At 38.3% G+C, this 16,606-nt stretch overlaps 2 protein-coding genes across 11 annotated transcripts in view; both read right to left on the bottom strand.

The window, feature by feature from the left end:
- Window positions 1-16,606, bottom strand: part of LOC108596413 (potassium voltage-gated channel subfamily KQT member 4) — a 38,744-nt gene that overhangs the window by 6,848 nt on the left and 15,290 nt on the right. For 4 of the 10 annotated variants that reach the window (XM_017982121.2, XM_017982122.2, XM_017982124.2 and 1 more), the window contains exons 1-6: window positions 2,008-2,124; window positions 1,744-1,935; window positions 878-1,095; window positions 520-821; window positions 349-459; window positions 66-253 (exon numbers count right to left, since the gene is read on the bottom strand). In XM_017982121.2, the coding sequence (XP_017837610.1) occupies window positions 66-253; window positions 349-459; window positions 520-821; window positions 878-1,095; window positions 1,744-1,935; window positions 2,008-2,060 (1,064 nt within the window). In that variant the 5' untranslated portion in view covers window positions 2,061-2,124. Of the gene's footprint in view, window positions 1-65; window positions 254-348; window positions 460-519; window positions 822-877; window positions 1,096-1,282; window positions 1,299-1,743; window positions 1,936-2,007; window positions 2,127-16,606 lie in introns of those variants that run through there. The other 6 variants (XM_017982126.2, XM_017982125.2, XM_017982128.2 and 3 more) reach the window with 4 other exon arrangements.
- Window positions 3,686-5,899, bottom strand: LOC108596415 (tubulin-specific chaperone cofactor E-like protein). Its single transcript, XM_017982130.2, has one exon. It carries the CDS (start codon window positions 5,470-5,472, stop codon window positions 4,012-4,014), a length of 1,461 nt encoding a protein of 486 aa, XP_017837619.1. The 5' UTR covers window positions 5,473-5,899; the 3' UTR covers window positions 3,686-4,011.

Genomic DNA, 16,606 nt, shown 5'->3' with positions numbered 1-16,606 from the left:
CTCAAATATTGAAATTCTCGCTCGACATTTAACTAGTGCGCTTAAATATAACATGAGCTACTTACGAAGCGGGCGGACTTGGCAGCGCCACCTGGTGTATCTTCCATGTGGCAATGGACACCGAATGCTCGTCGGCCGCATAGCAACGCCAGACAGCTTGGATGAGCGTCGCCGCCGGCTGGCGTCGCCGTATCATGTGCTTCTGTCGCTGCTGCTGCTGCACCTTCAATGCAAAGCCACTGCCCAGTATGCCCTGCAATAGCAATGAGATGCCAAAGGATATGGCAGCGAAATTCGCTACGTTATGCGCACAGGAAGTGGAGAGTGCATGAATAAACAAAAGCTTACCGCAGGCAAGGCAAAGAAGGATATGCCCAATAAAGCGCAGCACGAGGCAATCAGCTTGCCCTGCCAGGTGATGGGCACCATGTCGCCATAGCCCACCGTGCAAAGCGTAATCTGTGGAACAAATTACAGTTATGTGTGCTCACATCTGTGCTGCACTTGTGCTGTACTTACCACGCCCCACCACAGCGCTTGAGCGAAATTGCTAAACTTATCGTTGACGTCCTTCTCCCACATATAAACTAGGAATGATGCAAATATGAGACCTAAGAATCCAATGTACATGGTTGTGATGAGCTCCTGCCTATGTGCGTACACAACCGAGCCGAGCAGCTTCCAGGTGCCGCCGCGTCGATCCATGCGCACCATGCGCAGTATCTGAAAGAAGCGCAGGCCACGCAGCGCGCTCGTTGCAAACACTTGGCCCGAGGTGCCCATGCCTAATACTACAATTGAGGCTAATATGGTAATAATATCTGCCAGACAGCAGCCAATTAGTACGCGCTATATTAACCGTTATTAGTGCACTTACCTATAATACAAAACGGTTGCTTTATAAACTTTAAACGCCCCAGTGTGCCCTGATAGCGTGAGCGGCAGCCCGATGACCACAGTCTGCCGCCAAACTCCATGGTAAACCAGATTACAACTATGATCTCCATGCGAAATAATATATATACAGCGTCCTCCTCATATTCCTTGATGGTCGAAAACACGCTCAGCGCCAAGCATGTAAACACCATCAAAAAACTAGAAATATTGAAAAAACATTAGCAATCAATCAGTGCTGTGTATTTTAAAAATTATTGTTTGATATTTTAATTTAGACAAACTCATGGCAATACACTTTTTATTTTTAGCTCAAACTTAATATTCGTTTTCAAGTAAACAAAATTTTATTGTAAAATAAGTGTGCAGCTATTTTTTAAGCTCATACTTTTAATTGAATAAATTGCTGAGAATCATTTACTCAAATTTAATATACAGTGAGCTGTTTAAAATTTTGAATTGAAAATTGAATTTGAAAAATAATTGGCGTAGTATAAGTTAATTTAGAATTTGTAGCTATGAAAATGTTTATCAGCAATAAAATTACTTAAATTTTGCTAATATAATTGTTGAGAATCTTTTACTCAAATTGAATATACAGTGAAATGTTAAAAATTTAGAAGTGAAAACTTAATTTGAAAAATAATTGGCCTACTATAAGTTAATTAAGAATTTGTAGCTATGCAAATGTTTATCAGCAATAAAATTACTTTAATTTTTTTACACAATTACTTTAACATTTATTTGTACTTTGTAACTTTAGGCTTTCACTTAAATTGCAATAAATAGCAGCACGTTGCACTCATTAGCTCCACTATAATTATATTACGTATACGCAATTATACTTACACCATCACATGATAGAATATTGCATGCAGGCCGCGTGGTCGCTCCAGAAAATTGTAGAGACGACTTTGCATCCGCCGGTAGCGCGCATCGCGGCGATGCGTGCTGCGATTGTAGTTCAGCGGCTTTCCTAGGAGCGACATTCGCGGTTGCAGATATTTTTGCGTTTGTCTTGGTCCCGCCGGTCTACATTTCCTGCAAGAGCAGATAGAGAACATAAATGATGAGCACACTTGGGTTAAATCAATTTGTGGCTATAGCTTATACCCTTTCCAGCCTCTTATATCATAGAATGCGTATACATCGTTTTCAGGATCCATGCTATATGCATGCCTTACACTTTAACTAACACTAAGTTATCTTTATTTTAAGAGTGACTGTCTACAGTACGTCGACGTCTGTTGCGTTTGGCGTTCAAATCACAACTCGATCATTGAGTGTGCAAATCGCACAGTTAAAACCTTTTAGCAATACAAGTAGACTTTCCAAAAACCTCCATGTGTAGATTTTATTAATTATATACACAACTTGTAGCTATAGATATGTGCTATGTTTCATTTTGTCTACACACCTTGCATGTTTATGACCGCTAGCTAGACCTTTATTTGATTTGATTTTATTTTGCAAATTATTTTATTTTATTTAGTTACAATGCGTTATCAACGCCGCCGCCGCCGCCTCCCAGTCATAAAATCTGAGCGAGTTCACACTTTATTTTTTTGCGAGAGTCGCTCTCGTGTGGGCGTTGAGACCGGACAGACAGCTCCTTAGTTTAGTCACGATCGCACTACGTCATTAGCTTTATGTGTAGCTAAAGAGATAATGCAAACATGGGTGGGTTAGCCAATTGAGTTGTCTCGTGTGTCTTGGGGTGTGTTTTAATTGGAAATTTTTGGTGTTGGAAAATTTTTACGCATGTAATTGTAATTTATGTTCTATAATTTGTTATACAGCCAGGCCTAGCCTTAGAGCCAGGCGTCCACATTGACCTACTTAAGCATAAACTAATTTTAATAATTGCAGCCAAGCTTTGTGCTTTAGCCCAAGTGCAGCATAAAATTAAAAATTTAAATATGCAATTAATGTGGCTTGTAAACTTTAATTGTTTGCCCAACTTGTGTGCTAGTTTTAGCTACCAAAGCGTTTCGCTTGTGCAAACAATTGCGAGTCTATATAGCAATAATAGCTGCTAAATAGAGTAAACTATGCGCAAAACCCCATAAATGATTCATAGCCATATGTTAATTGTGTGTGGGATATGCGAAGCGGGTTTTCAGCTTCAAACAGTTCACACTCTATTATAGACTGTAATAGAAATTGTGTGAATGACGGAAGCTTTTGTGCCATTGCATATATAAATCAATTTTATTGTTTATAAACCATAAACGAAAGCTTTTCACAGTCACAACAACAACAATAGTTACTTACGCTTTGAGTTCTTGTATCTTATCTTTCAATAGGCTAAAGTAAAACAAAGAAAGTAGTTGCTTGGCAAATAAATATTTTGTAATACTACTAAGCAAATAAAAAAAGGTATTGCAATTTTTTAAATTGTTTACAAAGTAGTCAGCGTATTTAATTTAGCGACAGTGTGCGCTGTTGAATTTCTATGCTTATAGTAAAGTCAACACATATTTTTTTATAATTTATTTATGCAAAATATGTCACATATAAAATAAACATGCGCATTAAATTAAGTAAGTAATTGAATTCATTACTTTTTAAGCTATTTTTGTTTTAGCGCTAAACTAATAAATTTGAGATTATTTCAAATAATCGTTTAAAGTATTTGGGATTATCTTAGCACTATAAATTTACAAATGTGTGCAGCTTGCAATATATTCGTTGTAGCTGTTGCATTTACGCAGCACTCACTGTAACAATCAAATTAAAACGCAAAAAAATTCAGCAAAAAATTGCTTTTAATTTTTAATTGTAATATTGTTTTTTTTTTGTATTTTTATTTAGTCTGTGGCTGCCTTAGAATAGGTGGTAATTAAAATATGTGTGTGTGTGTGTTTGTGTGTGTGTATTTTATGCGTGTGTGTACACGTTTTGGCCGTTTAAATGGTATATACAGTAATTGGTATTAGTAGGCGGTAAATCATAATAATAAAAAAACGTAAATGTAGAATAATTGTATTTGTATATTTTTTGTATAGTATGTAGATATATAATATATATATTTGTTTGTATCCGTCAGTTTGCATGATACAAGATCACAAGTGGTTGTTGCTGTTTAGCACCCCAGCTGCCGCGCCTTCCTCGCTCTCACTTCTTGGCATCGATGATGATCTCATCGCCCGACTGTATATTGTAGCTGTAGAGCTTTTTGTTGGGAAAGCGCATCTCCTCGGGCCCAAACTCCCTGTAATCCTGATCCAGATAGTATAGACGCATCTTGTTGGGTGGCAAGTTGATGAGCTTCTCTAGTTTGATTTTCAAATCGTTGACAGTTAAATAAATGTCCACAAAGCGACTCTCGCACACATCCTTGAAAGTGAACACCACCTTGACGCGCTTGTCCGGCTTTAGATTCACATCCACCAGCGGATCCAGCTTGCCATGCACGGCCAGCAGCTCGGCATAGCGCGCCGGCTGCTCGCACTCCGGCTTGTCCATGTAGTAACGTATAAAGGCACGCTCCGCATCCACGCGCTCATCCGTGCTGATCTTGCCGCCGCCATTGAGCAGCGCCACATTGGGCAGACGTGCTATGAGCAGCTGTCGTCGCTCATGCTCCGTGCACTCGAGCGTCTCCCAGAGCGGCCAGTGCTTGACGCGCAGATTCTCCAGCCTGCTGTACTTGGCCAGCTCATCAATGTCCGCCCAGCTGTTGAGCTTGGCGCTGCTTAGATTGAGCAGCTTAAGGCAGGGAAAGTATTTGTGGCACTCGCTCTCGCTGGCCGAATCCATGGCCACCACTTGGCTCGACTGCAGCGACTTGATGGGACATTCGGCCAGCACTAGAGTCTCCAGCTTGGGGAATAGTCTGCCCAGCCGACAGATTTCCTGCCAATGCTCGATGGGGTTGCCGGTAAAGTGCAGCGTCTGCACCGATTCATGCGCCTGCGTTAGTTTGCGCTGCGCCTGGCAAAGCTCACAGCAAGAAGCCTCCGCCTGGGATTCAGCTGCTGCAGTTTGTGGCACGCACTGGCAGCAGCAAGGCGCCGCATCCGTTTGCGCATCCAGCAGCACCGCCTTGTAGTTGTTCAGACTTAGATGCAGCTCCTGCAGCACCGGCAGATTCTGCAGCAGCGCGTCGACGCACGCCCAGTCCAGATAAGTGCCATTGAGCACTAGATTTCTAAGATTAATCGTTGGCGCCGCCTGCAGCGCTGCACTTGGTGCGCTCATCAGTCGATTCTTGCTCAGATTCAAGAACTCCAGACGCGGCATTTGCTCCAGTATGTTGAACACCTCTTGCCAGTCCTCCAACTTATTCTGTGCCAGATCCAGTTCTCGCACCCGCTGGCACTTGTCGCGTATGCTATCGAAATCCTGGCCAGCGCCCGCACAGTCAATGTCGCAGTCATTCAGGACGAGCACACTGGTCAGTGGCGAGAGACGCGGTATGAATATGGAGATGGAGAATTCCATGCGTGTGCCACATTTTGTAACGGTAAAATCGTTGGGCAAATCAGAGCGCTTATGCAGCTCCGACTGTGTGGCATTCTCGAATTCACATTCGGCAAAGTATTTGCTCTTGAGAGCTTCCATTAATGAGGGCATGTTGGCGTTACTTGGCCCACTGGCCGCAGTGTCCTCTCTCTCTCTCTCTCTCTCTCTCTCGCTTTATCTAATGAATTATGTAAAATTAACGTTTCACTTTTTTTTTACTCTCCGTTCGTTTTGTCCAAAATAAAGAAACAAAACAAAACGTTGACTGCGTTTTGCTGCGCTTCGAGCTTACGCCTACTCAGGCTGAAGCTTTTGCTTCTCTTACTCTTGCACTAGTAGTTGTTGTTGTTGCTGTTGTTGCTGTTCCTTTACTTTGCTAGTTGTTGCTGCTTTTCAGTTTTCCTTCGCTGCTGCTGCGCTTGCTGCTTATTGATTTTTGTAGAACTCAAGTAGTTTTTTCGCATTGCATTTTTTTTTTATTTATTTCAAATTGCAATTTGCAGCGTTGTGATGCAATTTTGTTGTTGCTTATTTTGCGCAGTCGTTTGGCGATTATAAACAAATTGCTTCGTGCACGTTGCGTTGTCTTTGCTGTTGTTGTTGTTGTTGCTGTAATTGCGCACTAATTTAACAATTTTGTTATTGTCGAAACAAAGAAACAACAATGCGCAATGCGTGACTCTGTGCGAGTGTTAGGGGCCACTTACCAGGCTTTGTCTCTGTCTAGCCCCTCAGCCCTTGAAATTTATGCAGTGCGTTTTAATATTCCAGTCAATGCGTTTTTAGTTTGACAAAGCTGCTGCTGGTTTGACTCTGGCTCAGTGCCTTTGTTATTGTTTAGATTGCCTAAAATTTCTGTTCTGCTCTGTCGCTGTCTCTGCCTTCTCCGTCCGTTCGCAACGCCACCAAAGCTCAACTAAACCACTGCACACACAAGAACCAAACTCGCCACCGTCAGTTTCCAATTCGTCTATGTGTGTGTGCGTGTCTCTTTGTGTGCGTGTGTGTGTGTGTGTGTGTGTGTGTATACTTCTGGCCCGTTTTGCCAGTCGTGCTCTCGCTATGTGTGTGCTTTTTACTTTCGTGTGTAGGTCGCTCAGGAGCGGATTTGCGGGCAGCTGCTACTCGTTAGTTTTGGGCGCTTTTCAGCTCTAGCACATTATGTTGTTGACTTTAATTTCGTAATATATACTACTAATAAAAAAACACAAAGCAATATACATCTTAAAACTACTGAGAAATTTTTATTTATTTATTTAGTTTTGGGGCCCCACATGCTAGTTGGGCGCTCTAATGCGCGCCTATGCCGATTGTAAATGCTTGACAGCGACCTTGCCGACGTAAATAAATATGTACGCTGTATTACGAAATTGTTTTAGCTACAGCAAATACAAATATTGCTGTGCTGCTTTCGTTTTCATGTTTTTGGGGCAATCTAAAATAGAATTCATAACATAGAATTGTGTATAAAACTGATGGTATTATTAAAACACACATTTGCAATGACCTTGGCTGTTGTGCACTTGGCAGGGCTTACAATATCATTTAGTATATGTATTTATGCGTTTGGGCGCCAACTGCTGTAAAACGAATGCGCCACTGTGACGTTTGGCTGCAAAACCAGTTATAAAGTCAACGGTCATGGCACAGTAAAGCCGCACTATAAGCAACTGTCGCTAGTCAAATTAAAATTTTTATTATGATTGGCAGCGTAAGTTTGCCCAGGCAGGGGTTGATGCAAAATTTGTGTAGTTCTAAATTTCTATGGCCTTGCAAATGTAATGGAAAATTCTAATCTGCGTCGTTGTCGTGTAACAACTCAGTGGGGTTCACTTTGCTGACAGCTCAAAAGGTGCGCAATAAATTGAGCGCGTTTCAACAGTGGGCGGGGGTAACTGGGACAGCGAGAGAGCGCAAGAGCGCAAGCGAGCGAGCGAGCGTAAAGCTCTAGCAGACACAGCTGTGCTTTGTTTTCGTTTTGTTCACAAAAACACAAACATATGTTTGTTTACATTCGTGCTTTTACACAAAGTGCGCAGCAAGTAAAAAAGCTCTGCATGCGCGCTCAGCTGTTTGTGTTTGCAATGCAAGTGGCGTGTGAGCTTTTTGCTTTTGCTGCTCGCTCGCAGCTTTTACACCAAACAATAACAACTTATAAACACATGTTGGGGCTACAACAATGGGGCAATGGCTTGGAACTATTGCGGGGAGTGGGGGCGTGGGGCGTTACAAATTTGATTTGCACAAAGCTAACCGTTTGACGCCGTTGCCTTAGCTATGTGCTCTTCTTTTTTATGAGCCAAAAGTCAATTTGTTGCGAATATTCAAACGTTGACAGTTGCTAGTGCAGAATATTTCTAGAGATAGTATGTAGACAATTTTTTATTAGACATGCTGTCACACTCTGCACTTGGTCAATTGTCTGTGTTGGAGTCCAATCAATTTACATACATATGTATATTTGATTATTGCTGTCATGAATTTTAAAATAAACATGCGATTTGTTGGATCAATACGCATATCAAGGTTATATAGTAATGCAATTTAAATATTTTACATTTAAATTTAAGCACACAATGCTGTCATTGCTGCATTAAATTTTCTATAAATGCAATTCGGAAATTTGTAGGCGTCACCCACAATATATAGTAAAATTCTAAAATTAAAATGCAATACGCTTAAAGTTTGACAGCAACTAGTGCAGTTTGAGCTGCACTGCAACTGACAAAGACGGAACGTCAAATAAGCCATTTGTCAATAGGATTTTCAGGTTTTGAAATAAACACAAGTGAAATGTTTTGGACTCAGCTTTTAATAGCACTCGTATTTCATTATGGTTTTGTTGATATTTTTGTCTAAATAAATACGTTATTCATAGCATTTTATTGGCCTATAATCTGGCTGGATCTATTTGCTGTGAACATTTTGTAATTAGAAATTATGCCTGGAATAAATTTTGTTTTCGCTATTTTCGATTTATATAATGAATACAATTTTATTGCCGCTTTGTGTTTACACATTGCCGATATACATAGATATACATTTTATATGCATATACAAATACAAATATATATATACATATATATTTATAAGCAAGTTTTTCACAAATCAATTGCGTCAATATAAATGCGCCTAAGCTGCTGCATTGTTGTTGTTGTTGTTGCTTTATTGTTGCTGATCGTAAAGTTCGGGAAAAATTCTGCTGTAAAATGGAATTTTCTTTTGGATTTTTCTCATATTGATGGCATTTAACGACTTTAATGGAATGGCACAAGTAAACGCATAACGTAAACAATGAAAGCAAATACAGTGTACATTCAATTTTGTTTTTTCATTTTTTTCATTTGCTGCCTCAGCACGTCTAGACAGTTTTCATTATCAGACTTTGTTTTTCTTTATTTTTGAATTATTACATGTTGTTAGTGGCGACAAGAGATAAATTGTAGCGGTAGCAGCGGCAAGGTGGCTCTTTGTTAAACAAGTGGTTAACCTTGCGTATGAGCAATGTTGTTTGATGTTTATTATGCCACACAGCAGAGTTTGGGCTGCATTTGAAATGAAGTCAACTCAAGTAGTTTTGAGTTATTTATGAACTCAACTGCGGACATGATAGATTGCATGCTCTGAACTATTTGACAGGCGCTGTCAAGCAGTCGATGGACTGGATGCGCTAAAAAAAGATTTTTGTGGAATCTTATCTTTAGTTTGACATTTATGCTTGTAATAAATATGTATTTGAAATCGAAAAACGAGCAAAACATAGCAAATTATACAACTTGTTTGTTTTTTGCATTGCTGCTTGACAAATTGACAAATTGTATAATTGACACTGACTGGACGTTATAGCTGCCAGTTTGATTGATTGACTGCTTGTTCAGTTTCATAGTTTGGCGCTGCTGCTGTTGCTGACACCTCTCATTAGTTCAACAATATTTACACGCACCACCCAGTTAAGCATTTTCAATTTTAATGCCACACTTTGCTTTTTTTTGTTGCCACCCTTTGCTTTTTGCTTTTTTCACGCTTCAACTAATTTTTCGTGTTGCGGCGACCGTCAACGTTAATTTAATATGCGACATTTGCACTTTTCGCTTGAGGGGAAGGGGCAGGTCACACACCACACAGCGATAACCCAATCTGGCCCAGCGGGCAAAACTGTTTGCTGTCTGTTTGCTGTTTGCTCTTTGGTTGGGGGGTTGGTGGTTGGTTGTGTATCAGTAGCTTGTGGCTGCCGTATCGGTTGCAGCTATCCTGGAGCATCAAACACTTGCAGCAGCGCAAGCAGTGAAAGTTCAATTAAATTAATGCAACTTGTGCTTGGCTCGTAAAAAAGCCAAAAATTGTTTAATGCTTGACAGCTTGGCGGTTAAATATATATGTATATAAGTATATTAACTTGCTCTAGCGTAAATCTTTATGGCTGCAAAGTAATGAGCTTTGAATTGAAGCCAGTCGCTGTATTATGCTTAACTTAAGCAGCTAAGTATTGCTTGATTTCATTTCAGACTTTATCAAAAGGTTACGCTTATATTTTAAATGTAAAAGATTACATAAAATGTGTATGTGTAAAATGTTTTAAATATATGTGTAAAACTAGGAAATTTTGTGATTTATTTCAGATTTTTAAAAGATTTTTGTACTGCCTTATATATGGTTTTTTTTCGATTTGCGGGGGAGGGGTAAGAAATAAAAAGAAATATATACAAGCGTAGTGTCCTGGATATAGGAGCACCTACATACCAAATTTGGTACTCTAGCTCTTATAGTGCTGAGAAACACGCATTATACCAGTACGGCATGCGCGGCGGACACGCTATATCGACTCAGCTCGTGGAGCTGCATCAAGACATATATATACTTTATGGGGTCTGCCACTCCTCCTTCTATCTGTTACATACATTTGAGCAAATTCATAACTTTCCATTTTTTACAAAAGTGTCAAAGTGTATAAAAATTATAGCTTGGCTTTATTTATAGAGCAAATAAAGCTTTAACTATTATGCACTTTATTTTACTCGCTGTACTGAACTAAAGCCAGTGACTTAAACAGATGAACAACTTTTAGTTAACAAATTATTGCTTGATTTAATTTAAAGCCTCGAAAAGTATTTTTATTTATAAATGTGTTTATAAAATGTTAATTTAGCTTGCCTTTATATATTAAGCAACTAAAGTTTTAACTATTTCAGCCTGAAGGCCTTTGTTGCTCGGGCTATAAAAATTGTACCATAGAATTAAATTCTCGGCTACAATTAAAAAATAAATAAATAAATTTAAACAATTGAACATTTTATTCTACTCGCTGTACTGAACTGAAGCCAGTGACTTAAACAGATGAACAACTTTTACTTAACAAATTATTGCTTGATTTAATTTAAAGCTTTTTCAAAAGGTTAATTCTCGTATTTTTTATACATAAATGTGCTTATAAAATGTTTTTTTTAGCTTGGCTTTATATAAAGCAAATAAAGCTTTAGCTATAATGCATTTCATTTTAGTCGCTGCATGTTTACTTTTAATTTTTATAGCAAGCAGTTGCATTTTGAATAGAGAACCTTATCAAACGACTTAATTGACTCAACAATATGCTAGCTAGATAATGTAAATAATTGCATGATGATAAATTTTACGCTCAAAGTGTAACTATCCATGGCCGTGCTGAATTATTAAATCAGCAGCTAGACGTCCGGAGAGAGTTGCAAGGCCTTGCTTCATTTAAATTGCTCTTTCTCAAACATATACATGTGTATGTGTGTGTGTGTGTGTGTGGGCTGCGATTGCTGTTTGCAATGCATTTGAGCTCATTATATGCAATTAGTGGTTTGCTTTCAGTTGGCCAAGCCATGACTCGGCATTGGTCAGCTAACTGCATTATTCATAACACAGAGTGAGAGAGCGAAAGCACAAAAGGCAAAAGGCAAAGAGTTAAAATGCTCGCGACCCTTACCGAAGCTCTTAGGGCCGCAATTAATTTGCTTGGCAATAATGAAATCTAGGACAAAAGCAAATCGTTGACAGTCGGCAATACAAGTCTTTGTAATGTTCGCCTGTCCGTCCGTTTGTCTTGTAAGTGTGTGCATATAAAACGAGTTAGCTGTCCCGAACACCTTGCCATTTTTCCAGTAAAGTGCTGCAACACTTGTGACTGTGTGTGTGTTGCTGCAAATGAAATCATTTGTCAGTTGCACAGCTTACAGTTTTATATGTTTATATGCAATACGTAGCCATTTTCTTGGCCTACTTACAACTGTTCCCTACGCCTATCAATGGCTGCCATACAACACTTTTGTCTCTGTCTGTGTGTGTGTGTGTGTGCGTGCTGATTGCTTTTTGGTGCCTTGTTTTAATCAAACTAAAATGCCTGGCAAGTGAGTCCAACATGCTGCCTTGTTATTCAACACCAAAGACACTGCAACTGCAACTGAAGTGGCACACACACAGCGCCTACATGTGTGTGCGTGTGTGTGTGAATTACAAGCAATTTTTTAAGCTGCACAGCAAGTTGAGCGTTTGAAATTTAATTGGATTTTTTCACAGCATTTTTGCAGCTAACTTTTCATTGGAACGTGTCAGTTTTCAGAATTTGCACATGCTGCTTACCACTTTTGTTGCATTAGAAACTAACAATAGTAAAGTTGCAATATGCCTATAAACAAACTAGGGTTTTGCTAATAAATTTAGCTATCAATCTGTCTAGAATTTTCTACAATTTGTCGACTGCACATAATAAATAAACTTAAATATAAACTGAATTTCTAGCATTGTTAGAAACTGTTGTGTGCAGTTAAATTATTAAATATAAACTGTATTTTTATAACCTATTGTATGCAGTTAAAATTATTAAATTTGTATTCACTTCAAACTTACTTTAATTATTTGTTTATCGTTTAAAAATAAGTATAGCTATCATGATTGATAGAATTATAATTATGTACTAATAATAAGTAAATATAAATTGAATTTTTAGAAAGTGTTTGGTCATGCAAGCCCAATAAATTTGAGTCCTCAGCTACGAACAGCTGATCTAGTATAGGCTCTCACTTTGGCTTCACACAGCGCTGAAGAAGCTCAAGCGCTCTCTTCTTTGTGCGTGCACTTATAAAAGCACGCGCTCTCTTTGTGCGTTCTCATTAAGTTCTTCTCGCTATCACTAGTCTTCTATGATTTTATCTATCGCTAAGAATTATGAGGCCGAGCCTATAATTCTCTTCATCTTCACTTACATTCGATCGTCGCTTTACTCGCTCTCTCAAGCTGGTCGTACCGTCGCTTGACACATCGCCTTAATCACTTTAGTTACTAATAATAATTAATACGGCCGTGCCTTTCATTATTTATTAGTAAGAACTTGACTTACTCTAGATCTTCGAAACGGACAGACCCTGCTCTGTAGTTACTCTTGTAAGCCGGCCGTGCCGCATATATATATGTACATACATATACTCGAAACATACTTGTAACCCTGAACTAAAACTAAACCTACAAAAGGCAGTAATAAATCTATATATTATAAATAAAACCTTTGTCGTTTTCTAATATAAATTCGGGCGTTAAATCGCGATTCGCAATATTACAGCTAGTGACAAGTCGTAGGCTCAATAGAAAGGTTAGAGCATATTTTATATATTTAATTTGATTAAATTTGTGTTCACTTTAAACTTAACTTTTCTAATTATACGTTTATGTCTCGTCAAAAAATTTAAATATATTAAAATATTAATCTATATACCTATTTATCTATTTGTCTATCTATCTATCTATCTATCTATCTAGCAACTATTGTATACATTTAATTTTATTAAGTTTGTGCTCATTTAAAGCCTTTAAACTTAACTTTACTTTTCTTTATAATTATCTGTTTATCTCTTGCTAAAAATGTAAATATATAAAAATATTTAACTATCTATCTATTATTATTTTATATATAATTTAATTTTTTTTACACTGAGTTTGTGACCTCACTTTGCTGCTATTGCATGCAATTATTATTTGTATGCTAAGCAAAGTTTGTTATCTTCTTTAATTATCGTAGCGAATGCAGTTAATTGCTGGTTACTTTGCTTGCTTATCCAGCGCTAAATGTGTTGTAGCTAATGCAGAGGCCATAATAAATAGAAATCTCTATTGGCCTTCTAATGTTGGCCATTTGCATTTTGTCTGCGCCCACGACCAGAGATTAGCGGCTCAGGCTGATGGCGTGCCGCAAAGTTATCAATGAATAAAGCACCACCACCAGAGCCCTGCCCCACAAACTTTTGTTTGCCTTACAATTCGCTTTGTTTTTGGCATTATTTGCATATTATTTTTAGGCTGGCTGCGCGCACTGGTCAAACAAATTTGTTTATTTAAATTGTTAAGATCTCTCGAAACTTTGCGCTGATGTTCATCAATCAAATGCGTTTGTTTGCAAAGTGGTTTGGCCGCAGCACAAAACAATTGCAAATTCATTGTAATTTGTCTGAACAGCTGTCGAGCGCAATGGAAATGCAAACAAAAAGCAGGCAGACTGATTATTTCGTTGCCTACGGCTTTAAAGGGTCGCACCAAGACACGCAAATGCTGCAGAGCCTAATGATAATTACGTAAGTGGGCTGAGCCGAATGTTGAGGTGACTGGCCAGGCCAACGTGTGTATGTATGTGTGTGTGTGTGTGGCCAAATAATGCGAGTGTTAAATGCTGATGACATTGGGCCTTAAGTGCGCTGCTTTTGGACATATAATTAATCAACTGTAGCTCGAGCAAAAGCGCAAAGAGCTTGGCAATTGCTTAGTATACGCATAGATTGCTATATATAGCACTATAATGCAAATAATAATAGTTAGTTAGCAGTATAAACTACTGTAAGTTTTGCTTTTAGCTTGAATTTAAATTTGTCAATGTCAGTCATGTGACTGACTGACTGACTTGAGCTTAATGTGACATTTATTTAGTTGTTCTGAAACTAAATTGAAATAGAAACAGCGGCAGGCATAATTATAGTTATCATGAAATTGAGTTACGTTGTCAGCAGCCGCACCACAGGCACCACGGGGCGCATGAGTAATAACAAAAAATGAGCATTAGCTTGGGCACACATGTGAGGCAAACTACTAACAATATTTAATGTATGTAGACAAAACTTTAATTGCATTTGGCATTAGCACACACGTGGCTGCACTCTCGATCTAGTTTATATTAATAATGCTATGTGGACCATTTAGCAATTGGGTCGAGCTAAATAATTGCAATTTCATATAGCGTAGAATATGTTCAGTCGCTAAGCATTAATTGGCGCACAGATTTTAAATTATGAAAACTTTCTCTCTCTCTATCTCGCTCGCTCGCACAAATTTGTGTTGCTTAATGATATCAAAAAAGTGATTAATGAGCGTTAGGTAAAACTTTTTCAACGCATGTTTGTTGGCTTCAAATTTCATTAAATTATGTTAATAAGTGTGAGAGTTTTCAACGAATTTTGTCAACTGCTTGACTAAGTTTAACAAAATTGTTGCATACTTATGCGAGTTTAATTTGAGTTTCGCCAACAACTTCAAAAGCAAAGTTAACAAATTTACAAATTATAATAATAATTATGAAAACAAGTGACATGAGCGCTAGCTGTGTTTTAACAAGAATATTTCTAGTTCAGTTTATGGCTGCTTGCCACGATTTTTAGTTAGCTAAGTAGTGCGCCTGTTTTAGTTTAGTTTCGTTTTATTTTGCTGACCGCATTTGCGTCTGTCGTTTGGCTTTATTTGTTTGCGCCATGTAAACAATTGTCAAAAGGCAATTGCGATTCGTTAAAGCGACATTTTGAAGGCACGCAAGCGGTAATTAATTGTCAATGCCTGGCAGAGACAAATGCGATTTGCCAACCTGTTGTCAAATACAAAATACCGAAGCCAGTCAAGTGCCAGCGCCTGAGCGGGCAGCTTGACTGTCAATCAACTTCGAATATGATATGCGCGTATGACAAGCGACGTTTAGTTTAAACGCCAAGACATAAAGCTAACATATATCGTATATCAACATGTTGCATGCCACAGCGCGGCTGGCTAAGCCTTAAAGTGGATATTACGCGCCTAAGCGCGCGCTTGTCATTTCCATGACATTTAACTTTGGCTGGTAGCGACAACGCTGCGTATGCGCAACTTTGAATAATTAACTCACTTCAATGGAGCCCGCGCGCCGCCATTCGCTATCTTTGTGGCACTTTTTAGCTTGAGCTTGCCACCTCGCCACATGCCACATGCCAGTTGCCACTTGAAGTGGAACGCTATAAAGTCAAAGTACGCTGCAAGAACATTTGATATGCATAAATTAAAATGCAACCACAGCACCAGCACCAGCAGCAGCAGCAGCAGCAGCAACACGCCAACCCACCCAAGCAGCCACCACCACTTTGGCAACTTGTCATTTGCCGGCATTTTGCAATGAGCTTAATGGAAGCGCCCACGTATATATATATATATATATATGTGTGTGTGTGTGTGTGTGTGCTTATGTAACTATGAGTGCGTGACGCTTTATTATAAAAAACTCGCACATACAGCGTCAACTTCATGGCAACAGTAAAATTACGTTTTTGGCCTCTGACACTTTCTCAATAACTTTGGACAACAAAGTTTCATTTTCATTAAAGCACACACAGTCAAGCACACACACACACACACACACACACACAGCGTGGCGCAAACAGTGCGAAAATTTGCATATGATGTTTGATAAGCTGCTGCGTTTATCAATTGTACAACAATTTCAATTTGATGTAATGGATATGAACACAAAGTAAATTAGAGAAGTTACAAAACAAAGTGTAGCAAATGTTATTATTGAGTTTGAAAACTACCTAAATGCATTAAAGCTTAAAATGAATATTAAGTTGAAGCACAACTTTTAACATTTTTAGACTTTGTTAGTCAGCTAAGTGCAGATAAATAAATAGTATTGAATTATAAGCTAACTTAGCAGAAATATAAAATATTGATGATTTAATATTTTTAGAAATTGAAAGAAGAATTAAAACTCAAGGCTGCAGCTTTAACATTAATTAATTTGTAAATTGTAAACAAACAAATAAGACAGCAAAGTTTTTTCTATTGATGCTAATTGAATTGTAAGCTAACTGAGTAAAAATCAAATCTATATTAACGTATTGATTTAATATTGTTAGGAATTAAAAGCGTTAAAGCCAGAGAATTAAAACTTAATGCTGCAGCTTAAACATTAATTTCATTTGTAAATTGTGTGACTTTTAATTGTAAG

This window comes from Drosophila busckii, chromosome 2R (assembly GCF_011750605.1).
Source record: "Drosophila busckii strain San Diego stock center, stock number 13000-0081.31 chromosome 2R, ASM1175060v1, whole genome shotgun sequence".
Classification (NCBI taxonomy): Eukaryota; Metazoa; Arthropoda; class Insecta; order Diptera; family Drosophilidae; genus Drosophila; species Drosophila busckii.
The sequence above is the reverse complement of the archived record's forward strand: the minus strand, read 5'-3'. Positions and strand labels throughout refer to the sequence as shown.